Source organism: Aythya ferina (genome assembly GCF_964211825.1).
Source record: "Aythya ferina genome assembly, chromosome: 1".
In the NCBI taxonomy this organism is placed as follows: Eukaryota; Metazoa; Chordata; class Aves; order Anseriformes; family Anatidae; genus Aythya; species Aythya ferina.
In genome coordinates this window covers 153,060,829-153,088,458 of record NC_140296.1, presented here as the reverse complement: position 1 = coordinate 153,088,458, position 27,630 = coordinate 153,060,829, and the positions used below count along the sequence as shown (strand labels likewise).

At 50.9% G+C, this 27,630-nt stretch overlaps 2 protein-coding genes and 2 long non-coding RNA genes across 5 annotated transcripts; 2 read left to right on the top strand and 2 right to left on the bottom strand.

The window, feature by feature from the left end:
* Positions 1-1,528: 1,528 nt before the first annotated feature.
* LOC311430186 lies at positions 1,529-8,223 on the top strand. Its single transcript, XR_014688608.1, has 2 exons — positions 1,529-4,646; positions 4,750-8,223. It is a non-coding gene; the product is annotated as an uncharacterized lncRNA (long non-coding RNA).
* On the bottom strand, positions 7,533-16,257 carry MIEF1 (mitochondrial elongation factor 1). 2 transcript variants are annotated; one of them, XM_084506551.1, is made up of 5 exons: positions 16,101-16,257; positions 14,932-15,080; positions 14,638-14,818; positions 12,524-12,786; positions 7,533-11,466 (listed from the first exon to the last, which is right to left on the bottom strand). In XM_084506551.1, exons 2-5 carry the CDS (start codon positions 15,073-15,075, stop codon positions 10,660-10,662), a joined length of 1,395 nt encoding a protein of 464 aa, XP_084362677.1. In that variant the 5' UTR covers positions 15,076-15,080; positions 16,101-16,257; the 3' UTR covers positions 7,533-10,659. The 2 variants fall into 2 exon arrangements, with proteins under 2 accessions (XP_084362677.1, XP_084362678.1); XM_084506552.1 differs by lacking the exon at positions 16,101-16,257 and adding an exon at positions 15,418-15,617.
* LOC311430189 lies at positions 15,757-24,529 on the top strand. Its single transcript, XR_014688609.1, has 2 exons — positions 15,757-15,895; positions 18,999-24,529. It is a non-coding gene; the product is annotated as an uncharacterized lncRNA (long non-coding RNA).
* Positions 16,262-16,564, bottom strand: MIURF (mitochondrial elongation factor 1 upstream open reading frame). The gene has a single exon (XM_084506612.1). The coding sequence runs from the start codon at positions 16,473-16,475 to the stop codon at positions 16,263-16,265; it is 213 nt and encodes a 70-aa protein (XP_084362738.1). The 5' UTR covers positions 16,476-16,564; the 3' UTR covers position 16,262.
* Positions 24,530-27,630: the final 3,101 nt, after the last annotated feature.

The window sequence follows — 27,630 nt, the reverse complement described above, 5'->3', positions numbered from 1 at the left end:
AACTGAGCGCTGGCAGCTGAATGAAAAGGGCATTTTTTCCTCTATGTTGGGTTGTTGTATTGCTGTTTTGTTTTGTTTCTCTGGAATTGAGCACAGATTTTGAAAAGACCCATTAAAATGGAGGAGGCAGAAGAGGAAAATGCCTTCCGACATCAGAAAACACCACGATAGCAACTGAGTGATTTAAGACGACTGTTCTGACAACTGCACAAACAAGTAGGCAGATCTTGCTTCAAAGCACAATTTCAGAGGATGCAGCAGCTTTCAGTGAAGCCCAGTGGGGGGCTGGACAGCATCTCTCGGTCCTGACTAGCTAAGGGAGAGCTCTCACATCCCCCACCTTGCCTGCTTGCCCCTCCTTGTAGTGAAAAGGGTGATTGTACAACTGTAATTGTAGCTAAATAAACAGAAACGCTATACACATACACACCCTATCCTTCATCTTGAAAAGGTAATTACAGATTCCTGTGGAAAGGACTCTGGGTACGTGTGAGCAAGAATCACGCAAGCAAAAATGAAATATGCAATGAGGAACTTAACCCAGATCTGCCTGTTCCCTAGCTGCCTGGTTTCCATTTTGTGTGTAAATGCAGAAATTTGTCTGCGTTTTGAGCTCCAGACAGATTTATTTTTTTTACAATCCCTAATCCTAGAAGTGAAATCAAGTAACCAAAGTCTATCCATTTAGTGAACAATGTACTTTTCCCTGTTTTCTGAAGGACTGCAGAATTACTGTTCTTACATAATTTAATGAGATACATCTCTAATTCCTTTATAAATCGTGTCTCTGTGTTTGCAGATATTACATCAGAGGTTTCTCCTTCATAGCTAGAGTTTTTTGACTGAGCAAGAAGATAATTCTTTAAGCCCACTTAACAATTCCTTAAGAATTTTTGTACAAAGAAAATATTTTCTAAGCAGAGAACTACTAGCTACCCACTAACTCATAATGTCCCTTTCCAGTATAGCAGAGTAGATTTATAGCTCAGACATTGTGGAGAGAAGTCTGATAGCTCTGAAGAAAATTGAATTTACAGCACAAAAACAGGGCTTCTGAATGAAGATTTATTTATGAGTATGGTCGATAAACTCCTGATGACATGTTAACAGCTTTAGCACCATTGATGTTATTTTCCTGCCCTGGGTACCATATCTCAGCAAAGAGAGCTCCTGCAATAAGTCAGAACCATCCTTATCCAGAAGCAAGGGGACAGCCGCAGGCAAAAGGAGATGCTCACGCAGAGCTCACAGCAGGGTAGAGGCCAAAGTGACCTTGCTGGGGAGTGATGAAATGCCCAGATAAATGCAGCATTGCAGAAAGCACCAGGAGGTGGGAAACTGATACTCCTCCACTCATGCTGCTCCTTCTTTGAGATGTAAAGATAATATATGGGGTCTTTCTTTCTTTCTTTCTTTCTTTCTTTCTTTCTTTCTTTCTTTCTTTCTTTCTTTCTTTCTTTCTTTCTTTCTTTCTTTCTCTCTCTCTCTCTCTCTCTCTCTCTCTCTCTCTCTTTCTCTCTTTCTCTCTTTCTCTCTTTCTCTCTTTCTCTCTCTCTTTCTCTCTTTCTCTCTTTCTCTCTCTTTCTCTCTCTCTTTCTCTCTCTCTTTCTCTCTCTCTCTCTTTCTCTCTCTCTTTCGTTTCTTTTCGTTTCTTTCTTTCTGAGCTAACATTGCAAAGGAAAAGAGGTTTTCTTCTATCAGCAAATATACAGGAGCTAAACATGCCGAACGCTCAGCTGTTAAGCACGCAGAAGGCAGGGCAGACGTAAATGTTTCCATAGTGACATCTCCTCGCACAGTCTTGCCCATCTGTATACGATGCTCAGGGACGCACTCCCGGCACAGCATCGCAGGGAAGCAAGGCGGGGGGGCACAGGGGACATGAATTACCAGGCCACAGAGGCAAAAATAATGGAAATTGAGGCGTTTGCTCCTTCCTGGAGCGCTGGGACAGCCAGAAGGGCTTGCAGACACCGCACCAGGAGGGTGCATGACCCCATGGGGGCACTGGGCGGGTGGCTTTGGGTCTCACACCCCAGGGAATGGGCAGATGAGCTTTGGGCTGGCCCTGGGCCCTGCTGGGGTGTCTGGGGAGGAGGGGGTGTTGCCTGCTTCCCAGGAGGATGAGTGTGAGGGCAAGTCCTGGAGGGGATTCTTGTGATAATTTCTGGCCTTTGAAGCGTCCATCAGATGGGCAGGACAACAGGAAGCAAAACCGGGGCTTGCAACCTTACTCTGCACTTCAAAAAGCAGAGTTTCCAGAGGCCAGCAGGAATTTTTACAGGAGACAGAAGTGCTGAGGGAAACACAAGGGAGGAATGAGGCAAAGTGCCTAGAAATTCTGCGAGATTTCAAGGGAGAATTACCTACAATCTCTACAGCTCGGGCTAATTCACAGCGCTTCATTGCTTTCCTCCTCACACGGCACAAACAGATAACCGAAGGATCTTTTCTGCTGGATTCCCATTGTAAGCTCTTCAGGGATCACTTTATAGATGTTCCACTTTAAAACTAGATTGAGAAGCAAATATATGTGATTAAAGATCAAGCTGGGAGGTATTAGTGTCCATCTTTTATTACATACAAACAAGAAATAAGTTAGCCATATGCCGTGCCTCGTTTGTTTTAGACCAGAGCACCAAATGGAACCGCTAATAAATCATTCATTCCTCAGCCACCTCCTCGCTTTCCGTATGTTTCCATCCTGTTATGTAAATATCACTGACATTTGAAATGAGACTAATAAAAAAAAAAAAAAAAGGATTAAATCTGCAAGTTACATTTGCAACTTACAGTTCAATTATTTTAGACGGATATGGAAACAATCCTGGTTGTCCACCTACATTTTTCTTACCGAGCAAACGTGGGCATGCCAAGCACATGCTGATAGCTCACAAAATATGGCTCTCCAGAGGCTGAGCTACTCGGAATCAGCCAGGCTGTGGCCAGCTGCCACAAGTAAAAACATTGTGCAAATCCTGCTAAGAGGGAGGTAAGTTTTAACTTGTAACTTGCCCCAGCATGAATTTCCTGAGTGAAGCTACAACTGGTTGAAAATGATGTTTAGCGAAAAATATGTGTGGTGGGGGGAGGGAGCTGCCTTTTGTTCAGACCATCGGGGGATTTTTTGGTTTTCTCATCTTCCAGACGCGTTTTATTACGATGAAAGGATTCGGGGGTGAAGAATAATCCCTCGTGTGTATTAGCACATATGGGAGCAGTTTAGCACACAAACAAAAGCCTTCCAGTTGTCCAAACAATAAAAGACCAGAAACATATCTCCTGACAACCCTTGTTCTTCACAGGGCTGTAGTTCCTGCAGACCTGGAGCAGATGTGCGTGCACTCAGTGCCCCTCAAAGTGAAGGTGCCTGCTGTCCATCACTAGCATCTGCTGAAGCCACACGTGTGCCAGGTGTCCTGTGCAAAAGGATGAAAAGAAGAGTGGCAATGCAAATTATTATTTTATTTTTTTTTCCTAGCAGTGCAAAGTTAGCAGGAGCTGGGGCCTGAAAATCCGGTAGAGATGATGAGGCTGCAGCATCTCAGACAGCCACAGACGCCTGTGGGTGAGCTCACAGCCCAACACCGCTTCAGTGGGTTCGGCTTTCTCCATCTCAGTGTCCCTTAAACTCGTCACAGTGAGGACTCCTGGCTCCATCAGTCCAACAGCAATTACCTGGCTCTCCTAAACTAGCAGCTTCCTGAAGCATGTGGAAAAGTTCCCTGAGCTTGAGTTACACCGGCCTCTCTGCTCAGCAGGGAGGCTGCATGATGAAAGGCTGGTAATGCCACACCGTGTTCTGTGTGCTCGGTCTGGGGATTTGTTTTCAACTTTGGGTGACTTCAGAGGGTCTTGAAAGGCCAGGAAGAGAGGCTGTAAGTGGATGTACCTTATAAATGAGATAAAACAGGATCCTGGGGATGCCTCGTGTGTGTGTGAGGTCTCTCTGTCTCTGAAGCTCTTGGGTAGCTTGAGCAGGAGCACCGACAAACCAGGTAGAGCAGGTGAAGCTCTGAAACTCATCTGGGGATAAATCAGTGTTGAGGCTGTAGCTCCCCAGCTCCACAGGGAACGCTTGCAGATATTATTTAGTAATATTTTTCCACTGCTTGTAGGCAGCAGCTGCTTGGTGGCTGGAATTAAGCAACAAACTTTAATCTGTTTCAATACATACATTTGTTTATAGGGAAGGAGAGAGAAAATATTAATGGATGTCAGTGTGGCTGGGATAGCAGTGTCAGTGAGACTGATGTGAGAAAGCAATGACAATTTGTAAAACAATAAAAATAAAGGGGGAGGACGAGGAGTTCATAACCCAAATCAGCAGGCCATTGTTCGAAAGAAAAGGCACTGGACTGGATGCTCGCTACAGTCTCTCAGGGCCACAGGCAGTAATTTGGAAATGGAGAGATTGGTGCCTTGGTCACGCGCTTGCCTCAGCAAAAACCGACCTCTGCTGGAGCGCCAGGAGGCCGGGCCCCCTGCCAACACGCTCCCTCACAAGCAACGTGGGAGCCGCGGCTCTGTGGGATCACTGCGTCTTCTGCTGTCCCTGCCTTGGCATATCTCAGGCCCTCTGACAGCACATCGCCCCTGCTATAAGCCGCCGGCAGCCTGAGCGTAACTCAGATGATGTTATCTAGGTAAGCGAAGGTAGTTATTACATCCAAGGCCCTAACTGCCCTCTGTGCCAAATAAATTCAAGAATTTGAAGGCAAAAATGTCTCTCTGCCATACTCCTTCTAGGCATGATTGCTTCTTGCCTTTCAAAGGAGGGAAGGAGCCTGCTAGAGCACTACGAGTTTTGAAGCAATGTCTGTCGCGGGACAGGTAAAGAGCCAGCACACTCCATCATTTGCCATCTCTGCCCTTCTGTCTGTCGCCTGTTACACCTCTGTCCTTTGCAACGCCGAGCAGAATGAGACAAGAAAGTCTTATAGGACCAGGATCATTAGAGTGGGACGTTTAATGGGGCAGTATATCACCACCGCCTTGGCTTCCATGCAACAGCAGCGATTCTACAATGAAGGATGTTGAAGCTGAGGGAACCATTGCCTTAAAAAAAAAAGAAAAGAAAAGCAAAAACAAACCCCAGAGAACTCGAGCAAATGACTTTTTCCCATTATTTGTAGAGAGAAGGCTTTTCGTGAAGAATATGGATAGATTTTATACATACATATATATATATATTCTTCCCCCGAGAAGCTTAGCACTGAGTGTTAATAGACAGATCAAAGAGCTACTTAGCCACTGGAGCCAGGGAAATTGAACCAGGGCAGCAAACTAAAAATCAATCGTGGCTTTTAGTGTGCTCAAAGTGATTTTGTTCAGGACTGACTTCTGCGTGAGTACTTTGTAAAGCTTAAGATGATGAAAAGTTTGAGCTCCACACGCCAAACTCGGTCTCCTGCTCTCTGTAACATAACAAGAATGCTTTCTACAGATGGAATGATTTCAGATCTTCCCGTCCTTACCCTTTGGTCCGACTACCCTCTTTAGTCTTACCACTTGCAAGGTTATTCCCCAGGATCACATACTGTAAGGATATTATTAGCCTGCTCCCTGCCACATTTCTGGCTCAGTGACTTGTGAATAATGCTGTCCTTCTCGGAGCACGCTAATAAAACCTCCACACCATGCAATCCCTGATGGCGTAGAGGGCACACTCGTTAGATGAGAGCTATTTTAAGGTGGTTTTGAATCTTGAAAAATAAAAAATATAAAAGGGAAAAAAGAAAAAGAAAAAGGGAGGGGGAACATTTCTCGAATCCCTCGGATCACAAAACTTGGCCTGACAAGGGCGAAGAAGAAAAAATCCAGATACCTCAAACAGTTCCCCAAGCGTCTAGACTGCAGCAGTCCTGTGAGGGCTGGAAGCCAAAGCCAGATTTCACTGGTGGGAGGGAGACTCTCCCTTCTCTTGCTTGCTCTGCATCTGTGCGTAAAGCTCCCACATCTCTAGATCCAGCCCCAGATGGAGCGAGCCATGCTGGAGCCATTCAGTCATACCTAGCGCAGGTAGTGGGCCAAGAGATTTCATCTGACTTGGAAGAGAGACTCCTCGTTTGGAAGAGGCTCCCCCCCCTTTTTTTTTTTTTTCCATGAAGCTAATTCAAAAAAGCAGCAGCTGTTTGAAACTTTTTGGGAGTTTGGAATATTAAAATAAACCCTAAAAATAAAAAACACAGAAGTGATTGGGGGGGAGATGGGCTATGGGGAGGACAGCATTCATCACGCAGTTCAACACTTGAGGTACAGTCGCCCTTTCTACCCCCACCTTAAGATTTGTTACAGAACAGGCAGGCTGGAATTTATTTTTTTTTAATGAAGATATTAAAAAAAAAGGTGAAATGTAAATTTGGCTACATGCATTTCCAGGACAGGACTGTGGTTATATAACGAAGCGCCCAAAACATTGTGCTTTTTCCGAAATTCCCTCTCCTGCACTGTTTGTTCCTCAGGCTAAGAACAAAAGGGAAGCGGAGTCTTTGCAGCCTGGAGAACCATTTCTGCTGCTCTTTGCAGCAGCAGCCATTTGCATACGTGAAATAATGATCATGACTCCTCGCAATTATTTCTTCTCTCCGTGAAACAACCCCCTACCTTTTGATCTTTCCTGGCTCTTCATGCCAGGACAGCTTTTATGCAAAGGTGCAACCTGCTACATCCCTTAAGCATGTGTTGCAAGCTCCAAGCTTTCCAGGGGCATTAGTGCGAGCGGTGTCATGCCTGGCACAGCTTCCACAGGGCTGCTTGTTTTAGCCGTTCCCATAAGCGTCCTTACAATGTGAAATAAGCTCGATCTCACCTGTGTTTCTAGCACAGAACTGATTAAAGGTAAAGAAAATACGAGGAGGCATCAAGAAAAATAATGTTAGAGATGGAGAGACTCCCTTTCTAACATAATATACCCTCCAAGCTAGTTAAATGTTAATTGCTGAGTCCTCGTTAAAACGAGTCTCACGGGATGCCGTGACTTTAGCAAGTCTTCTGAGAATTCAGGAGCTGGGATCCACCGCTTGGCGCTTTTCTTCGTGTCGAACGCTTCCCCAGAAGCAGGCACACACAACTGGGTTTTGCTGCGAACACGCCAGACCACGGCACAGCAGCTTCCTCAGCGCCCTGAGGCCGATGCCAGGATGAGACAAGAACTCATCTGGCATGTAGGAACAGAGGTGCCAGGGAGCAAGGGCGGGGGCAGCCTGCGCAGGAAAGTCGGTATCAAAAGAGGCGCGGAAGCCTGTGAAGTCTGGGGAGCCGCACCAAGCGCGGGTGCCTGCCCGGGCGTGTGAGGGAAAGCTGTCAGGGAAAGGAGGGGAGGCAGAGCACCGTAATTACGCCTCGTCTTGTGACCGGTGCGAACGCTGCCGAGCGCCCCAAGCTGCAGAGGGGAAGCAGTGAATCAGCGAGGGGCCCCCGAGCACCCGTGTGGTGCAGGACTGTGTCAGCAGCAAGGTGCTGCCCCTCCTCTGTGCCCAGAGCAAAGCAGAGAGGCACCGCGCTGCTCATAAACACCAGGGACAAGCGGGTTACCGTGGAAAGTCATTTTATTTCCGAATTTCACGCACTCGTGTCACAGACCATGCACTTGAGACTTTCCCCTTTGACAGATCCATAGCCTGCTGGCCTGGGAGAGACAGGGCGTCATCTCTTCACTTCACACTGCGGGTACCCACACGCTCGGAGCGAGGGCGGCGTGCCAGGAGGCAGAGAGCAGCCTCTTGGTGCCATCATTGCTTTTGAACACTTGAAAAGAAATCAGTCCGAGTCAAAAGGATTAGTGGTGGTGCTCAGCAGCGGCGAAAACCCACTGCCGAGCGAGTTGGTCCTCGCCCTGCGGTTACAGGGAACAAGAGGATGGTCTCGTGGAAAGCTCGTGTGAGTCAAGTTACACCAGAACACCCCACAGCATTCCCAGAGCCCGGGCAGCGAGCAGGCAACGCGCGCCCTGGGCCTCTTACAATCAATTTGTCTCCGAGCTGCTCGGCCAGGAAGGTGGCCGGGAGCTGCCCTTCTCACATTCATCTTCAGGTCCTCCTGCTCCGTGCTGCAGCTGCGACGAGGCAGGAAGCCACCTCTAAGCCAGCCCTCGTGGCTCCGTGCCGACCTCCGTACTGCATTTAATACTGAAAGGTGCCAGTTCCAAGGACTCCACAACGTCCCTGCACAAGCTGGGTGCAGCACGAGTGTGAATTTCTTGCATAGCCGCCCTGCTCCTTCCCCCCTGCCTCTGCCGCCCCTCGTGCCTGCCCCTGCTCTGGCAACGCTCCTGGTTGCAGTGTCCCCGTGACCCCAGACGTCTTTGGCCTTTGCTGAGGCTGTCACAGCAGCTGTTGCCCCCTGCGGCGGCTGCCTGCAGGAAGGGAGCGTTCCCCTCCCCAGAACAACGGGCTTGTGGCTAGCTCAGAGCGGGGAAAAACCCAAAAGGGAAGAAGTGATTCAAGTGAAATGGAGCAAAGTCTACAGAAAAGGCAAAAAGGCAGCTTCAGTCTCCATTTGATACACAAATTGAGCTCGATAGCAGCAAGAAATGGCCATAAAATATTAATTCATTAGGTTGCCAGGAAGAAGTAAAAGCGTTCGTGTAAAAAAATTATCAACAGATATGTTTGTGGCAACTGTGCTTAAGCCAGCTCAAGACAGTGGCTTCCTCCTGCTTATTTCTCTCTTTTTTATCTACAGTTTTGATCATTCTGAACCTTGCTGCTACTCAACCCTGCATGAAGACCACAGCACTGGAGTCAGCACCAAGTGAGGGGTGAGATCACACCGAGGAAGTGAACCTAAGGGGAACTCCTGACAACCCCGAGATTTTAATATTTTCGTTGACCTTCAAGTAATTAGGAGAAAGGGGAATTTCCCCAAGTAGCCCGCGGGCCCCAAGTCTCATCTGTCTGCTTTTAGGGTAGGAAGGCTGACATCAGAAAGGCAGCGGAGGGCAGGGAAAGGAGGAGGGGGGAAAAATAGGGGAACCAGAGTGAAGAGCAATCAACAACTGACCAACAGTGACTGCTGCCAAACTTACAGAACACAAAATCATACAAACGGAATTCCTGTTAACCTTTTGTACACTACGGACTGTATATACACACACACACACGCTTTGAAGTACGCACCTGGCAGTCTAGAAGGTACCGGTACGCTGAGGATTAAATAATTTAAAACGTAACCACCTGACACGTCGGCTAAAATGGACGGATTGTCCGGGAAAGATGCTCCCCCCCTCACCTCACCAGCACTGCCTCTGGAAAGAAAATGATGGCTGAAGATTCCCCTCCATGCTTCCACTCCTGAAACTCACCTTGAAACCTCCCTGGCAAAGGGGAGTGAGTCCTGAGAGGAATGGAAGAGGAAAGGGTACTTGCTCCCTCCAAACTTGGCCTCTCTTGGCTAGGGAGGCTGGACAGCAAGAGGAAAAAGCTGCTGAAGCTGGGGAAAAGCAGGTAAAAGCAGCTGTGTTTCTGTACCCAAGGCTGAGAGCGCCATTTGGGATGCCCACAGGGAATGAGGAAGGGGGAAGGCGGCCTCATGCCAGCACACGGAGCAGAGCCTTTCTGGTGACAGCAGGTCGGTCCTGTCAGCTTGACTGACCCACGGAACCTGGCTGACGCGTGCTCGTTACAAAACCGTGTGAGGCACGCTGCTTCCACCTCCTAGAAACCAGAACAACCTCGGGGAAAAGAGGAGAAGAAAGCCCCTGCTCCCACCTGCCTCCCCCAGCCCTCCCCCTGAGCAGCCTCTCTTCCTCTAGGACACCTGAGGAGCAGTTTTCCCTTCCCAGCAGCAGCGCCCAGCAGGTCTGGCTGAGCAGGAACAGCAAGCCCTGCTCCTTCAGCTTCCTCGCACAGCCAGACCACAAAAGCTTCTCCCTCCCCTGCGACAGCATCAGTGAGAAGTGCCCCCACTGGTGGTTGTTGCAGCAGATTGGACAAGCCCCGGGCCTTACTCCTGCACTCAGATCACAAGGGATGAGGTTTTGTAGGGCAGGAGCCACGGGCATTGCCCTCTTCCAAGGGCTCCAGCACTAAATCCTGTCAGTGTTAATCGTTATTTCAGTCAGAAACACAACACGCAGCCCTATCCGGAACATCTCATTCAGTCTGCCCTGCGTGACTGGGTCAAAGTGACCAAAAAACAAAAGAAAAGAAAAAAAGGAGGAAAGTGAGACAGCGTGGTACAGCAGAGAGAAAGAAACGTGAGGACAAAAATCAGGCTGGAGGGAAGGAAAGGACCTCAGTGCAAGTCTGCTGAAGTTGTCACTGGATTCACCAGCCCACTTCCACCTTCTTCAGACCAGAATGGACTCGCTGCAGTAAGAACACTACAGGAGAAAGAGGTGCATAGTTCATGTGTTTGTTTGTTTTTGTTTTTGTAGATATTTGAGCATCAGAATTTATGCAGAGATCTTAGGGCTGCAGTTTCAGCCTCTTTTCCCTAGCCAATGGGTACCTGTCGGGGCAGAGACGGTGGAAATGGACCGGTAGCACCAAGAAATCCAGCGGGAGCACCAACTCCACAGCAGGAAATCATAACGAACCAAAAGGAGACAGAGAGAGAGAAAGAGAGAGAGAGAGAAGTGGAGGAGACACATTTCGCAGTCATCCAAGTCCACCTCGGCTAAACCCCTAGCAGCGTTTCCCCGGGTGAGGCCCCCCGTTACGTCTGCAGCAAGACCTCCGGCTCGGAGAGCGAGCTGTAGAGGGTGTAGCCCAATTCATCCACTTCTTCCGGGGTGAGCTCGGAAAACAAGTTCACCTTGGGGTTCAGGGCGCTGGGGAGGATGCCCGCCTCCAGGTAGCGGATCAGCCCCTTCAGCGCCTGCAGGAAGCGGTCGGCCAGCACGTCCTGCGACCAGTCGGGCTCCTCCTGGGCCAGGTGCAGGATGACGTTGGTGAGCTGGCTGGCGGTGAGGTGAGCCAGGGCCGGGTTCGACTTGCAGACCGCTTTGAAGATCTTCAGGCACAAGCAGCGGCAGCCGGAATCGCGCTGGTCCAAGGCCCGCAGGCGAGCCGTTTCGGCCGGCCGCAGGCTCAGTCGCCACAGGTTGTCGTTGCGGGCCAGCCGATGGGGTTTGGCCACCAGGGTGATGTCCCCCAGCGTCAGGGAGGGAAGGAAGTCGATAAAAAGGTGCCGCTCGGGGTCGTACTGCACTTCCAGCGTCAAATCCGCCGGGGGAGCCGCCGGACGGATGACGTAGTCCAAGAGCGTCCCGATGGCCGGCCAGTTGATGGAGCCAGCTACGACTTTCTCAAAAGTCTCCGCCACAGCTTTGGGGGAGAGGTAACCTCCCACCACGCAGCGGTCCCAGTAGCTGCTCCCACGGGGAAAGTACTCCGGGTTTTCCCGACGCACCAGGTAGAAGCCAGGAATGTTCATGATCGTGTCCTCCCCGGGGATGCACGACCACAGGTTCTGCTCCAGCATGAGAGGGACGATGAGCTGGATGTGGTCAGCTGTCACTACCTTTCACAAAAGAGAAAAGTCGGTAAGAACAAGCCTGCCCTCGCCGCACTCAGCTCCACTCACCACCTTTTAGACAGCCTTCTGCTCAAAGGAACTTGGAATAGGGATTCAGCTGCCTCTCTCTCCTCCCCGCACGGGATTCACAGCCTCCCGTTGCCAAAAAGCATTTCTGAAGGACTGCTTCCCATCAGCAGTGCGATGAGGCCAAGGCACAACACAAGCTAACGCTTACATTGCTATTTTGAGATCTTTGAACACTTCAGGACCTGCCACGGACTGCATACAGAATCACTTTGCCTCTTATCACTCAAAGGTGTGAGATGGAGCTGGCCCAGGACACAGCAACACCGTGTGATCGTTTAAAACTGGAGGCAGAGCACGAGGTTTCCAGACAAGCCTAAATTGCCACGGTTTAATTATCCCATTCTACAACCAGGTACTGCCCTCACCTGGTCTGCCACGCTGCTCAGAAAAAGGTCGTTAAAGATCCCTTTTCACTAAGGTGATTAAGACCCCAGATCTCAGTTTCACTCGGCGCTCCACGCTCCATTCCAGAGCTGTGACTCAAAGCAAAAAAGCGTGCCTCTGAATCACTCCCTGCAGCCACCGGCATCTTTCCCTCAGGGAGATATGCAGCAGGCACTGCTGCCCAATCTGGTCTGTCATGTGTTAAAAAAAGAGTAGGGGAAGACCTACGTGAATAGGCAGGAGTTCTAAGGGAGTAGCACGTCTTTGGAAGGAGACAGAAGGGACAGAGAGAAAACAGGAAAAGCGGTACGAGAAACACACATAAAGGAAGAGAAAATGGAGAAGGAAAGGAGGAAGATAACTCGGAGAAACAAGCCAGCAAAAAGCAAATGCTTGGCAGACAAATCCAGACATCCTGGTCAGGTCTGCTCGAACAGCACTGCAGAAATCAACGCCCGGTTCTGCACCACCGAGAGCCTCATTCCAGAGGAATGCCGTGCTGAGGCAGCACCGCCAGCAGGGACGCCCAAAATGCCCCCGCCTCGCCAGCCGGCTGAATAACGCCCCGTCACGAGGCCCCAGGAATTACCTGCAGGTCGTCATACAGGCTGCCGCTGAGGTACATGTCACGCAGGGGCATGTCCGGCAGCTTGGCGCGGAGGAAGCTGCGCAGCTCAGCGCAGATGTCCACGGCTGCTTGCTTGGCCCGGGCCTGCTCCTCTGCCGGGATCGCCACCTTCCTCCGGTAATAGGCGAAGAGTTTTTCTTGCAGAGACAGGCGAAGGCGGGATTTTTTCAGCTCCGCTTGGCTCCTCTTGGCAGATGGCTTGGGCTTGGCGGGTCGGAAAAAGTCTGCAAGGCACAAGGGAAACGTGGATTGTTTCACCGCGGTGTTTCAGTGTGACACGCAAAAAAACAAAAGTCTTACAGTGCAGAAGCGCGGCCTCTGAGGTCTCAAAAAGCTTCCAGCAGGCATTTTGCAAGCTTTACGCGGTTATCAGTCAAAAGGGGGACGTTGAAAACCATTGAAAAAAGCTACCAGGAGAATCAAGTGGGATGAAAACAAGTTATTAGGTTTGAAATTTAGCCAGAATGAGACTAACGCTCGCATCATGTACAACAAAGTAACGTTAATGGCTACGTGGGCAGTTCCTCAGCTCCATTTCATCAAAAATTCAGCTGCTTTTAACATGATGCCAGACCAGCAGACCAGTAGAACACCCTTGGACAGCCATCCCTACCTCATTAAGTTCTGCACATTATGATGGATTTGTACAAATTATCAACGAAACACAGCTCTAAGTAGTGTACGAGATCTGAGACAATCACGCCATCTGGAAATAAAATAGTTGTCAGGACCTCAATCAGCACGTGTCAGGAAGGCAGGATGATGGATCTTGGGGCCAGCAGAGCTCCGGCAATCATAGCCCTAATGAAAACCTGCCTCAAACTTTAATTGAGCAAACAGCAGAGAGCATATTTATGCGTAGAACAGCAACACAGTGCTTTATGCTGCTGTGTGCATTATCAAGCTAACCTGCAGCATCTCCAACGCCCTCTTTTCCAGGCTGGTTTCCTACAGAAATGAGCCAGGGCTTCCTATCAAGCTTCTCTTAACATGGACCTAGAAATTCAGAAGTTATTAACAAGAATTAAGGAAGAATTACAGATCTACAAGACCCTAAGTCCTCGGAAGGCCTGTGGAACTTGGCGGCTGTGGGAGACACCCCCGGACCAGTGGTGTTGAGGCAGCTGCCGTGCATTTGTTCAGCAACAGGCACGCGGCCACCACGCAGCACGTGCAGGATGCCTGAGCGAGCAGCACACGGATCCATCTCACCCAGGCTCTGCAGCTGCTGCTTCTCGTCCCACTGGGGTCTTTTGGTCAGGTTTCAGGGTTTGTGTGAAAAGCAAACAGCCAACAAACTACAAGGAACCAGGTTTTATTGGCTGTTCATGAAACAACGTATTTTTCTGTCTTGAATTTTAGTTTATTTTCAAGCCAAGAACACGAAACAGTATTATCAAACGTTTTATGCCTCAATCCTTTAATTCTCCAAGTGTAAATCTCCCCAAATGACCAGGGGTTGGAAAATAAAACCATCAAGAAAAAAACAAACACCACAAACTTATATAAAAAACGCTGATGGAGTCTAAATTACTTATTATCACACTCTGAAAGACAACCACAAGTCCCTCTCTTTAGCCAGAGGAATGCTTGGTGAGCAGTACTGCTTCGTAAGCAGTCCTAAAAAGGCAAAGTGTTACAAGAATTATTAGGAAAATGATAGAAATAATATAGGGAATACGGTTATAAAGTGCTAGTTATTCGCCATCTGAATACTCCCCTCTTTAAAAAGAAGCAAACACACTGGAATGGTCCAAAGAAAAGCAACAAAGAGCTTCAAGGAATGGGTTTTTGTGAGGAAAGATGGCACAGGTAAGTATTCAGCTTGAAAGAGGAGATCTGAGGGATGGTAAAACTTAAATCCATGAAATCATGAGAGAAACGAGGAGTGCCAACAGATGGCTGTGGTTCCCCAGTTCCCAGACTGACTCTAATAGTTGAAGCTATCGATAGACTGTCTTAAAACATCAAAACACTGAGCTAGACATTAAATTCTCTTCTCCTGTGCTGTTTTGAATGAATAATGGGGATTTAGGGATGACTCTGCAAGGCGGGAGTGCCGCACTGCTCCGTACCTGTGTCCGCGGCCGAATGGTCGGTGGGAAGGGTCTGCAGGGAGCGGCTGAGGTTGGTCTTCATGTCCTGGGTCAGCAGGCGCGAGGAGGACCCCAGCCAGTTGGGCTCTTCCCAGCTCCTCTTCCCCGACTGGCTCAAGCGCGTGGGGCTGCTGGGAGCGCTGATTGCCCGGTCGTACATCTGAAACAACACCACCGGGCACAATTTCAGCCACTAAGGTCTGCGTTTCACCCCCTCCTAGTGCCAAACCCTGCGCGTTTTGGTTTCCCGCTCCTCCTTTCCAGCACACTCACCCGTTTGACGGCCAGCGTGGCGATGCCCAGCATCGCTGCTCCCCCCACGCCCAGCACGAGGCGGGCGTTGGACAGCACGAAGTCGATGGCCGTGCCGATGCCATTGTCGTCCTTCTTGCCTTTGCGCTGCCCAGCGCCTGCCATCTCACCTGGAAGACGTCAAAAAAATGGGTCAGAACAGGAAAACCCAAAAAAACACCCACATCTGCTGGTCTTAGGGTCTTTGTAGGGAGCCAGAGGATGCGATCCCCTAACCCTGCAGCCCCTCCAGCCCTTATCTTCCCCCCAGACACACCACAACAGCAGCGTTTCATGGCTTTCAGTGCTGCTTATGACCCCAAGAGAAACAACCCAAATTTGATGTGGCCTCTCATCCTTTCAGCAGATTTAATTATGCCTTCACCTAATGCTTTTTTAAGAAAGCAACATTTACTTCAGCTTTGCAACGAAATCCTGTATATTTTGTCGAGCTCTACGACCACTTACATATTTTCCTTTCAATTGGTGCATCCCAGCCAAACCATGGCCTTTTTACACCTGTTTATTTTCTCATTCTCTACCCAACGCTTTAACTTTGCACTCAAACGTGGTGACGTCGGGACCAGGATCTTCCCAAGAGATCATTTTTGGACAAAGGCTGCTCCCAGATACTCCAAAGCCACCCGAGAATCAGCATCAGAAACCACAGCGCACCGCGACGGGAACAACTTCCTCACTTCCCTGACGTTTATTCCTGCCCTCAAGCCTGGCGGGGTTGATTTCCATGCAAGCTATGCATAGCACGAACATTAACGCCTCCCTATGTATGCACGTTGGTTTCCTTTGGTTCCTATTTAACCTCTGACCTTGATTTTTAAATCTGGAGTTTCCACGGCTGTCTACACGTGTAAAACATGCTATGCTAGGCGGATATTCGCTGAAATTGAAGGAAGATGACAGAAAACTCTTCCAGTGTTGACTCAAGGTAGGTTTCTAAGCCAACGCCTCAGAGCCTGGGTGGTTTAAAACCACCTTTGTGTTAGTCTAGGAGCAAGTTACAGTGGGAGAGAGGCCGTTCCTGCCTCAACGGGCGAGGAATACGATCAGTCTTCATCCCAGGGCACAAAACCAGCGGCTGGCACAAAGCTAGGTGTATTATTAATACAAAACCTAGGGCTGGAGCGGCCTACCTGTGACCTACAGCATTTGCACAGGGCACAGGAGTCCTGGCGGGACCTTCGGGGCTCCGTGAGGGCGGCGGCGGGCAGGACGCATTAACCAGCGGGGCCCAATTTGGCAATTAAAGGCCGTGAGGGGGGGGGCAGGAGGAGCCTCGGGAGGGCCCAGGAGGCCTAGCGCAGCCCCCCCAGCCCGCTCCGCAGGAAAGCCTGCCCCTTCTCCAGCTGCCGCTCCCTGTCCTCCGGCCGCTGCAGCCCGCGGTGGCGGCGGAACTCGGCGCGGACGGCGGCCCGGTACAGATCGCGGTCGGTGTAGCGCAGCGCCCGGCCCCGCCGCAGCAGGGCCCGGTAGAGGCTGAGGACGGCCTCCCGCGACCACGCGGCCATGGGGAGGGCCTGAGGGGAGCCGCGGGGCCGGGGCGGGGGGCTCGGGGCCGGCTCCTCCCGGCGGGGGCCTCAGCGCGGCCGCGCCGCCTCCCTCCTGCCTCAGCACCGGGGGGGCGCCGGCAACATGGCGGCGGCGCCGCTTCCGGTACCATAGAGAGGGGAGGGAGCGGCCCCCCCCGGAGATGGCGCCCCCTGGCGGCCCGGAGGCGGGGGAGGGGGTGGTGAGAGGGAAGGGAGTGGAGGCGCCCCCACAGCGCCGCCTGCTGGCCGGGAGGAGGAAGCGCACGCACCGCCACCCGCCGGGGCTCACAGTTTGGGCTGGGAATCCATCTGACAGAAGATTTATAGAATAAATCATCAAATTCAGGCTCTGTGGTTTTGTTGTTATTAAACGCCGCGGAGCGCTCTGGGTGTTTTAATTACGCAGGGCGGCAGCACCTGCCAGGCTCCTGGGGAGCTGGAGGGAGAGTCCCCAGACCAGCACCCCTGTCTGGGTGCAAATCCCCCTTTTCCAGAGACAAATCCCCCTTTTTTGGGTGCAAACCCCCCTTTCCCGGGTGCTAATCCCACCTTTTCCGTGTGCAATCTCCCCTTTTCCAGGGCAAATCCCTCTTTTAGGGGTGCAAACCCATTTTTTCTGGGTGCAAGTCCCCCTTTTCCATTTGCAAATCCCCCTTTTCCAGGGGTGAATCCCCATTTTGCGGGACTAATCCCCCTTTTCAAGGCACAAATCCCACTTTCCAGGGGCACAACCCCCCTCTTCTGGGTGCTAACCCCCATTTTCCAGGCGCAAATCCCCCTTTTCTGAGTGCAAATCCCCCTTTTCCGGGGGCAAATTCCCCTTTCCTGGGTGCAAATCCCCCTTTTCTGGGTGCAAATCCCCCCTTTTCAGGGGCAAATCCCCCTGTTCTGGGTGCTAATCCCCCTTTCCCATCCTTCCTTTCTCCACTCCAAACCTACTCTGGGGATTAATTCTGCCTCCTCGGCCACCTTCTCCCTGCAGCCTAGTGAAACAGAAACACGAGATGTAGCTCCATAACGCCTTGCCTCCCCTGGGGCAGAGGGGGAGAGAAAGATCAAGCTGTGTGTGACAGAGGAGAGCCGCATCACCCCGCACCATCCCGGTGACACCAGATATGACAGTGATCGAATTCGACAGGAAGAAAAGCAGAAGCCCCAGACCGCCTCGCTTCGTGCCAATCTCCCCTTGTTCATTTCCTTCCCGAGATAAACAGCCCCGAATCGCATTCGAGCTCTCTTTGCGAGCGAGTTTGCCATGCCCCTGATCAGCCCTTTCCGAGAAAGGCTTGCTTGAACTGCAGACAGTATTCCCAGAGAGGCCACACTGCTGATTTACATAACAGCATTATCATATTTTGAATGCTATTCTCCCCTTCTTCTTTCCGTGCCTGCTAATATTTGATTTTTTTTTTTTCACGTTTTTATTTTATTATTATCATTTTTTTTAATCTGCATCCACTCACAGAGCCAGGGTTTGTGGGATATTCAGACCCTCTCCCCAGTTGCTAGAGACAATCTGGAGCTTTATAAATTTTGTGTTGCAGTCTTTTCGGTCTTTTCTTCCTTGGCATGCACCAAGGCAAACCTTGGCAAATGCATGTTGTTGCCCGTTTACCACATTTGCATTTTATTTACAGTCCTTTCTGATCTCCTCAAGAGTCTATAGCTTTGAGTCATCTCTTAAAAATTTTTAGCATATTGCTCATCTTTCTTTCCAGATTAGCCGTTCCTACGCCGAGCTATCCAGGACCTCGGAGGCAGCGTCCATATTCCCTACCCTTAACCTTTTGCCAGAATGAAAACCGATCTTTGAACCCTTCCTGTCTCCTTCTTGGGCTGTTGATCCACAGAAAATCTCTGCTTCTCGCAGCAGGGCTCAGTAGCCCCTGCACAGGTGTGCTGATAAGCCCGGTCCTTGAAACTCCAAAGTCTGGATGGAAATATCCACAGCTGCGTGCAGCAGCCCCCGGATGGGTTACAGACGGGATCGGGCTGTGTGAGGGTGAGCAGCGGGGTGAGCTTTGGTGCTCCTGATGCTCTGAGTGTCACCACACGGCCGATCCGAGCCCTGCTCCCCGATCCTTCACCCCCCTGGGCCCCATGCACCTCACGCTCCCCCAGGGCATCCTGACCCATGCCGGGGCTGTGCGTGGGACTGGCTGTGCTCAGGCCTTGTGCCAGCACACGGGGAGGATTCCCCAGGGAAGATTTCAAGCTGTGCTTCCTCTGAGAGCCACCTGCATCTGCTGTGAAGGATAAATGTGAAAGCAAAAGGGTGACCGTGGCACACGGGAGTAAGACCTCCTCCCCCCAAGGTGCCAGCTCCTTGCTTTGAGTTGCTTGGGGTGTACAAAATGCTCTGGGTAAGGCCGATTTTGGGGGCTCCCCGTGCCTTCCCGACACAGGAGCTGAGGACTTGGGGCCTCCATAAGCGCCCCTCCCCATCCTGGCCCCCTTCGGTTGCGCCTGTTTTAGTGTTTTGTTCATTTTTTTTCCCCCCAGGCTGCTCGCCAGCTCCCGGGCTCCTCGCCAACAGCTGCGTGCGTGCATTGCGGACTCCTCCGGCCACGCTGCTCAGCCTGCCTCCGGCCTCCCCAGCACCCCGGGGCTCGCCGTGCCCTCCGGCACCTCGCTGCAAGCAGCACCCACATCCCACTGAATGCTCCCCGTAACCCCATTGCATTCACTGTGTCCCTCTGGCCTGGCGAAGGGGAGAGGCAGAGCAACCCCTGGCCATCGCTTTCCCTTCACCCACGCGAGCGCCTGCCCGCTGGCAAGGTGCCGGGGTTGTGAACTTGAACTCTGCCTGCAGACGGTGAAGCAACATCCCCCGCGGTGCTTCCCAACCCGGCCGGCTCCTCCACTGACCCCACCGCTCACTCCCCCCTTGGCCCCATGATGTGGGTGGATTTGTGCTGCCCTGACGGGACGTGCAGGCCCCTGAATCCTCCCTCTGCCTGCAAACCCACACAGGGACTGCCCAATGTGCCCTTTCTGCCCTTCTTCTCCCCTCACGGAGCTGCGGGGAATGTGGGGTGCCCCACAGCGGGCTGGGGGCCCCTTCACCTCTGAGTCTGCATCCCTGCAATGAGGATTTACTCCCTGTGCTGCGGGCGGAGAGCAGGGAGCACACCTTCGCCGTACGCCCAGAGAACAATAATGACCTTTGTTTTCCCAGATGACTAAGTGAGCTTGTGATATATCAAAGGCAGCATGGGCTACGGGGCACAATAACCCGTGTTGTTACCTAGGTGTAAAACACAGATATCGCCCCCCAGCCTCCCCCGGGAGCCTCTTCTCATGCTTGCAACAGGTCCTGCTGCTCATGCCGTGACAGCGGCACCCATGGAGCGGCAAATAATGTCCTGAAGCGGGGCTGCAGCGTGGGTTTTTCTCCCCAGAAAGACTGCACGTGGCAACAGAAGGCTGGCCTCTGATATGAGCCAGAAAGCAATCCCTAAATACAAGCAGGAAGATGGGTAGCGACTTGCCAAGGCCATCTGAGCTTGGTCTTAATATCCTTCATATCGGCTTGTAAAGAGGCCTTGGAACAGTTCAACGGTTCTCTCTTTTATTGTACCCCTAGTTCGTTACTTGAGCAATTGCACGCAATAACAGCATTTGTGCCAGATCAGGCCCTAAAAAAAAAAAGGTAAAAAAATGGGAACCTGTTGATAAGAGAGCAGAAATAATATCTCACTCCCGCTCCTGTGGTATGCCAGGAGCGGAGGATGGCTGGGGCTGTCGCTGATAGCTTCTTTCCTCTGAACCCAGCAGCTTTGATGTTGAACAAACACACCAAGAAGGAACCAGGTGCTGAGGGAGGAGAGGCGGCCAGGACGCCGCAGTCACTTCCCGAGGGACGTTCCTGATGCGCAGCCCAGACCCAGGCTTTAGCCACAGCTTGGCAGGGCAACCGGCTGCTCCAGGGAGGAACCCCGGGGTATGTTTTTGCCAGGAGGATGGCAGGAAAAGTTCACAGCCCAGCTGCTTCCGAAGTGGAGCTTTTCAGGTTCTCAACCTCCAGCCCCAGAGCCTGGGGAGGGGACACGCAAGCAGCCACCGAGCTGCCACTGCTCCGAGGTCTGTGCCAATGGCTCGGCTTTAACCCCCATTTTAACAAGTTAAAAATGCTGCTGGAGTATTTTTACAATTGGTCTGTGCATACCTTTGTTCTAAGCTCAGCACGACTTGTGTTCCTTCAGCCGCGTTTCCCCGTGGCTGGCTTTGCTGGGGCCTTTTTTTTTATTATTATTAATTCCCTGGCTAGTAGGATTTTTCTCCCAATTATTTTGCCATGCACCAGCTGTGTGCCGCAGCAGGTTTCCGGAGCTGTTCGGAGATCCTGCTTTTGTGAGCGCTGTAAGCTGTACAATTTTGCATTAATCTGATGGCCTCGTGGGCTTTCTGCACCAGCAGCGTCCGTGGCGATCTCGCAGCCGCTGGCATTGGCCCCTAAGTGGAGTTGCACACACTGACCCCAGCCTTTCTGCACCCTTCGACCCGATGCATGCTGTGGTGAGGTCCTCCCAGAACAATTCTGGGGTTTGGGCTCGTCCAAGGGAAGCCTGGACTGCCCTGGACTGCCACATGCGAGCACAGCCTGAGAATGGCAATGCTGCTGTTCCACGCTGCTTCTCTCCTTCCTTTCATTTCAGGCACCTACCATATATTTTTTCCCATTAACTCCCAGGTTCTTAGATTTACTTCTGTCCCTTTTAGGGACATTTATCTGGTTTGGGTTTTGCAGTAGTTTGACGTCCAGTTCTGGGCAAGGGTTTGAGCCAAATGCTTTAAAAACACTGACAATCAAACAGAAGTGGGTGGATGTTTTCTACATTCCTTTATTTTTGCATGTGTGCCTGGTTCTTAGTAAGTGTCTGGGGAAAAAAAGATATGACTGATGATTTGTTGCTCTCTCTTTGGAAAAGGTCCAGACTGTAGAAGAGGGCTAAAGTGCCAGGAAAGAGCTTGCTGCATCGAGGCAGGCTCATAATGTTTGATTTTATGCATTCTCCGAGCAACGTAGTTTCTTTAATTTGAGATCCTGGAGAATATTATTTTATCTCTTTATTCGTCACAGCTTAGTTGCTCTTCTCAGTTTTCCTTATTTTTAGAAAGGTGAAGTGTGGCTCCCAAATTAAATTGTTACTGGAATGGATTTCAGCCAAGGGATTCATGGTTCAAGCCATAAGGCACAGGAAACATAAGCAGAAGTAAAACAATGGGTTTTTATTTTTTATTTCATTTGGCAGGGCAAGGAATGATATGGCCTTGAAAGATTTGCATTTTTTTTTTACGTAACTACAATGCGTTTCAAACAACACTAAGGACAAATTTCTCTCTCTTCACTTTGCTTAAAAAAAAAATGTTAAAAATGTCAAGATTCCCAATTTTCCTCAATTCCAAGTAAACGGCTGTGTTTGGACTTCTCAGAGATGCTTACAGTAATGGCCCAAACATTTGCTGGAAGGGGCTGATCCTTTTCCCCTTTCACTGCTGTGCTTCTCCCTGCAGATGCCTCAAAGGCGAAGCCCGTGGCAGCCTGGCCTGCAGCCCAGCTCTTCTCTTCTCCTCTCCTCTCCCCAGCACCAGCGCCTTACAGCCTTCATGTCAGCCTCTTGCTTCAGGGACCCGGAGACCTTTCCCTGGACGGGACAGTTTTGCTCAGCTCCTTGGAGGCTGTTTTGCAGGGAGAGAGCAAAGCCCTGCAAAGCTTGCTCCCGGCTGAAGGCTGGCTGATGAGACCCGGCTGTGGCCCCAGCTCAGCTGCTAAAGCAGCGAGGCTTAGAGAAAAAAAAAAAAAAAGGGCAGACCAATAATTAAAAATTAACTGTCCCTGTTAAACAGCATATTAAGCTTTGCCCTTACACAGGGAACAAATGTATCCAAGCAACAAAAACAAACAGCCAGCGAGCCAGGCATTGGTATCCCCTTTCCAGCTCTTTCAATGATGCTGTAAGTTTATATTGAAGTCATTTTGTTTCCAAGCACCCTGGTGTTTAGAAACAGCTTGTGTGTCCCCCCAATCAGCAAACCTCTGCTGCAGGCATCGATCGGGAGCCAGCCAGACGGAGGGGCTGCCGCAGCACGCCTCCCCGCCGAGCAGCTCTGCAGGGCGCCCGCCGTAGGCGCTGGGCATCCCTGAGAATTTGGGGAGCGGCTCATTTCCAGGCAGGGTACACCAGAGCCCCTCCACGGTGCGTCTTTCTCCCCGTATAACATCTGTCAGGGCACTGAAATCCTGCAGGACACGCAGGGCTTGCTCGGCGTCACGTGCGCTGCACGTTCCTGGTTCGATACGGCACTTCAGGCTGCGTGTCCATAACCAGGGTGCACACTGCGTGCACCCGACCCCGTTTCCACGTGTCCTGAGCGATGCAGGGGGATGATTCTGTAGGAGGGTGTACAAGGCTTGCGGGGGAGCCACGTGCCCCCGTGCCCAGCCGATTGTCAGCACTGCTCCTGCAAAATGAGGGTTGTTCATGGAAGAGTTAATGCCTCGCTCACGGAGGCTCTTCCAGCTCACGCGGCAGAAACCGGTGCTTTCTGGGGAGAAAGGTCTTGATTTCTGTCAATGCCTTCCTTTAAAACCTTGTAGGAAACCGGAGGAATGTCATTTACATCGCTTCTTAAAATAATATAAATGTCAGTAGGAGATTTGGTACTGGAGGCAAGAAGAGGACAAGCGCGAACCTTTGACCAAGTCAGCCCTCATTTCTTAAACTGTCTCGCTACACAGCCGCTGGCCCAGGCTCGCAGACTTATCTTTTGAAAAACTGCAAGTTCACCGACATTTCAGGGATCGTCTATTTTTAGATTGTGCCCTATTCGAGTGCACAAATAAGGCAATCAGTAAGAACGCTATAAATTCTTCATAGGAAATTTTAATTGTCAATTTTGAGTGCCACGCTCATTTCAGGCTCTTTGCCGCAGGGAGGGGGGCAGAAGCAGCAGAAAGGCAGTGCCTGTGGACAACAAAACTCTACTTTGATGGAAAGCCTCCCAGAAAAGGGAGAAATTGAAAGCATCACACTGCCGTGGAAGAGAAAAAGATGAGGGAATGGGCTCAGTCTAAGGATTGTAAGGAAACTAACCTATAATGCCTATAACCTGTAATGTTTATTGGTGCTATTTCTGAATGGGACCAGGAATGAACCCGAAGCACAAGGCACTTAAAAACACACAAAAATGACGTACTGTAGGCTGCACGTGAGCTGGTGAATGGCCCTTGCCAGAGATACCACTGAGACCAGGTGCTCAGGAGGATTCAGGGCAGGACCGGGCTTTGATAGGGAGTAATGGGAACAGCCAAAATTACATTAGGTGGGTTTAAAAATAAGCTAAAACAAGGAGGTCATGTTCTTTCACACACCGTGCAGAAAGCCAGCTGCCAGAGAAACATCTCTGCAGTGGGGAAGGTTTGGTTGGGGCGCCAGGATTTCCACAGCTGGATTTGGAAGAGAGGATGCAACAGACGGTGGTGAGGGACCATTTGTGAGCGATGCTGACTCCCACAGCCACCAGCTCTCCCAAAAAGCACTGGGCAGACGCTGCTCCCCCCCCTCGCATCCCTGTGTGTGCTCATACTCACCCGGCCTGCAGAAGAATAGGTCTGATTTGGGCACAAAAGTTGAGGAGCAAACTCTCTCGCTCCATTTTCCAGCATCCCCCCCCCCCTCCTCTGCCAGGCAATCAGAAATAAAAGCTGCCACACGCACACGCCTTGGTTTCCTTTCATACTTTGCCCTTTTTTTTTTTTTTTTTTTAATTTTTATTTTGTCCTCCTTTTAAGCATCCCTTTAAGGGTGAAATGAAATCCAACCATTTACAGAGAAAATGATTTCAGAATGTACATTTGATTTATCCTTACAAAAAAGTTCATTATTACTTGCTGTTTATAAATTACAGAGTGGAAAGGAGCTTTGCAGATGCTCTTTCTTTTTTAATTTTATTTTTATCTTTTTTTTTTTTTTTTTTTTTTTGGCAAGTCCACGTGTCCTTTTGCCAAAACAGGGTGTTCTGGGGCCACCACCCCAGTGGCAACACCACCAGTAGGTCCAGGTGGACCCCAGCCTCGGGGGTGCTGCTGGGCCACCTCCGGGATGACATGGCATCATCCTCCTCACAGGAAGGAAAAAAAAAAAGCAACAGTGGTTTGAATTCTCGGTTTCAGAGTATTTCAGTTCCCTTTTTAAACTATTATCTGTAGTCCCCGAAGCCTTCAATGTCAGTGTATTGCATCAGAAACAGCTCTCCTTCCTTGGTGCTGGATTCGAGCCCCTCCTGAATCCCCCTTACCTCCAGCTCCCCCTCTCTTTCTGTAAAAAGAGCGAGTTTGTCCCATGCCTCAGAAATCAGAAGGGATATAAACGTGTTGTTTTTTTTTGGTAGGTGGGGTAAACACAAGAACGGAGGGATTCGGGATCCATTCTACCCCTCACTTCCCTCTTTTTTTTTCCACCAAGGCTTGAGGTCAGCCAGGACGAGCTTTTTCTCTCCTCTTCACCTCCAGTGACCGCTACCAGGAGCAGGAGTGACTCCAGACACGGGGCTTCACAGTGCAGAGGCGCAGCAGCCACGGAGGTTGCTGGCAGGAGCAGGGGGACAGGGACAGAGCCCTGGGGACACCAAAAAGAGGCGCTGGGGGAACCGATACCCGTTCTGCACCGACACTGCCCCCAGCCTGACTCGTGCATTACCTGGAGGCCACGAGGTCCCCTTCGTTTATCCGCCACAGAGGCGCAAAAGAACAGGCCACAGAACAGCAAACACCTCAGCAGGACACAGGGAGCAGAGAAAGCAACAGCAAGACTGGACTTGAGCACTTCTATCCTTCCTCCAGGCACAAAACCACCTGGTTTCTCCTGCCCGTCCCTCGCTGGGTACTAGATACAAGCAGCAGCTCCGAGGCAGGGATTTTTTAGTCCTTCCCTTCTCCAACTTCAGTGCCTGGGTCAGGCGAAGCTGTGCAGAGGGCAAGCCACCACCTCGGGAAATCGCTGTGCAAAAGTCAGCTCGCCAGTCCCCATCCCTCAAGGGAGGCGACGGAGGACTTTTAATCCCAAGCACTTTAACTCCCCACGGGGAATAAACATGGAGTTTGCAGGAACAACAGGAACAGTAACTGGGCTGGCCTTCGATCAAGAAATGTTTAAACAATTCTTGAGAAAGAGGAAAAAAAAAAAAAAAAAAAAAGAATGCATCTCAGCTGTAAAGTCCCTTCCTCCCTCCACAACAGAAGCCTGTTTTAAATTTAATTTCCTAAGAATAAGGAAGTGAAGAAAGACCAGGGGGTGGACAGGGCCAGAGTCACACAGAAGAGCCTCAGCGCCGCTCTCACCCCGCTCCAGCAGGACCTTCTCCTCCCCCAGAAGGGGAACGATGGAACAAATAGTGGAGGAGAGGGGAACAGGCAGTACTTTGGGGATAGAAGATCCAGATATCGCAGCTGTGGCCTCATCTGATGCTGCTAAGAGACAAGGGCCTTACCCCAGCAATGGAAACGAGCCTTGCAATGCACTAAAAAGTCCCCAGAGACGTCCATATACAAAGGAAGGGCTGGTCCCGAGGGAGAGGCTGCTCCTGCTGCAGAAGATAGGGAGGTGCAGAAGATCAGACACTCGCCAGAAGTGAGAGCAGTGACATTAAACGCCAAGCAAAGGGAAAGAGGGGCCCTCGGCTCTTCTAAAGAGGCATCGTGGCACGTGAGATGGGGAAGGAACTAAGATGAACTCCGCCTCAGTTTGATCAGGAAAAGATGCTCATCATCTCGCTGTTCCAACCTCGGTCTTCTTAGGGAATCAAGATATTTCTGTACATGCTTTTCCCCTCTCTAGAGAAGGGAATAGGAGGGAAGATAGAGATGCAACGACAGGATTTAAGCACAAGGGACGGAACAGGCTGGCCAACAAGAAAACAGAGCCCTGATGGAGTGAATTAATGGCAATGGAAACCCTCCTGCTTCTGCACAGCTGTCTTGATGTCAGGGTCACTCGTCCTTATGACAACATTCTCCTCCTCCACACCATCCTCACTTCTTTGCTTGGAAGATGAGCCAATATTTCCACTGTACGGCTAACAGAGCACGTTCGTGTTTTTCACCCTCTTCGTACCACAGAGCAGGCTCTGGGCACCACGTCAAGCCATCTGCTAAGGAAGGGTGGTAAGGGTGGAAACGCCAGCCTGCCTGCTCAACGGGCTGAATAAATCCAACACAGTGACAGGCCAGAGCCCTCAATGGCAAGCTCTGTGTGGACAGCGGCCCACCAGCTGCAAGTAACATCATCCTACATCCCCAGCCTGGAAGCGTGGGCTGCACATGCTCTCTGGATTACGTGATCATCCCAGAAGAGGTTTTTGGCCCCAAGGGGAGTTTTCCCATGGCCCCTTTCTCCGTGAGTTCCCTCACACCTTAAGAGCAGGCAGGTGGGTCCCATGCTTTGTGCTTCCCCATGACACCCATCGCAGACTCAGCTTTGCCCTTCCCCTCTTCTTTCCCCCATGGCAAGAAGGGATGGCCAGCACGTGTAAACAGCAGCCCTGCAACAGGCTACGGAGGCAGCTGAAGAGGCACACAGGTCTGCATGTCGCTCTCTGCTATGCGGAGACGATGCTTTCCCTGAACCTCTCCTATGCATTCCCCAAAACGTCATCCATGCCAAGACAGATCACAGCTTATGGATCTCACCGTTTCCTGAAAACATACACACCCAAGCCCAGCCTATGCCCCCTTCCCTCCCAATACTGGTAACAAACACCCACGTGCATACCAAAACCATGCATGTTAGCACTCATGCACATAGGAAACCATGCACTTGTAAACATACACTCCCACCATCTGATTTAATCCCCCTGCAGCTTATCCCCACCCTGAAAGAAGCACACACAGCAGGGAAGATGCTTCAGCTCCTGTGGGCCAAGCCAGTGCAGCGCTGAGTGGGCAGGGGTGAAAAAGGAGTTAAAAAAAAAAAAAAAAAAAAAGGTCAGCTTTCTCCTCTGCTTCCCATCTGCTTGCTCCAGGACTGGTAAAGCATCAGGCCAAAACACAGCCCAGGACAGATGCATTAAGTTTGCGTGAGGAGGCTGTGTACTGGGGAGAACACCTTGGAAGCGAAGGCTTTACCTCCCCCCA

Coding starts and splice junctions, on each gene's coding strand:
- MIEF1 (XM_084506551.1), bottom strand. CDS start 15,075: ATGGCAGGCGCTGGGCAGCGCAAAGGCAAGAAGGACGACAATGGCATC. Junction 14,819..14,931: donor CCACGCTGGCCGTCAAACGG/GTGAGTGTGCTG, acceptor GTGTTGTTTCAG/ATGTACGACCGGGCAATCAG. Junction 11,467..12,523: donor GCCTGTATGACGACCTGCAG/GTAATTCCTGGG, acceptor CTTTTGTGAAAG/GTAGTGACAGCTGACCACAT.
- MIURF (XM_084506612.1), bottom strand. CDS start 16,475: ATGGCCGCGTGGTCGCGGGAGGCCGTCCTCAGCCTCTACCGGGCCCTG.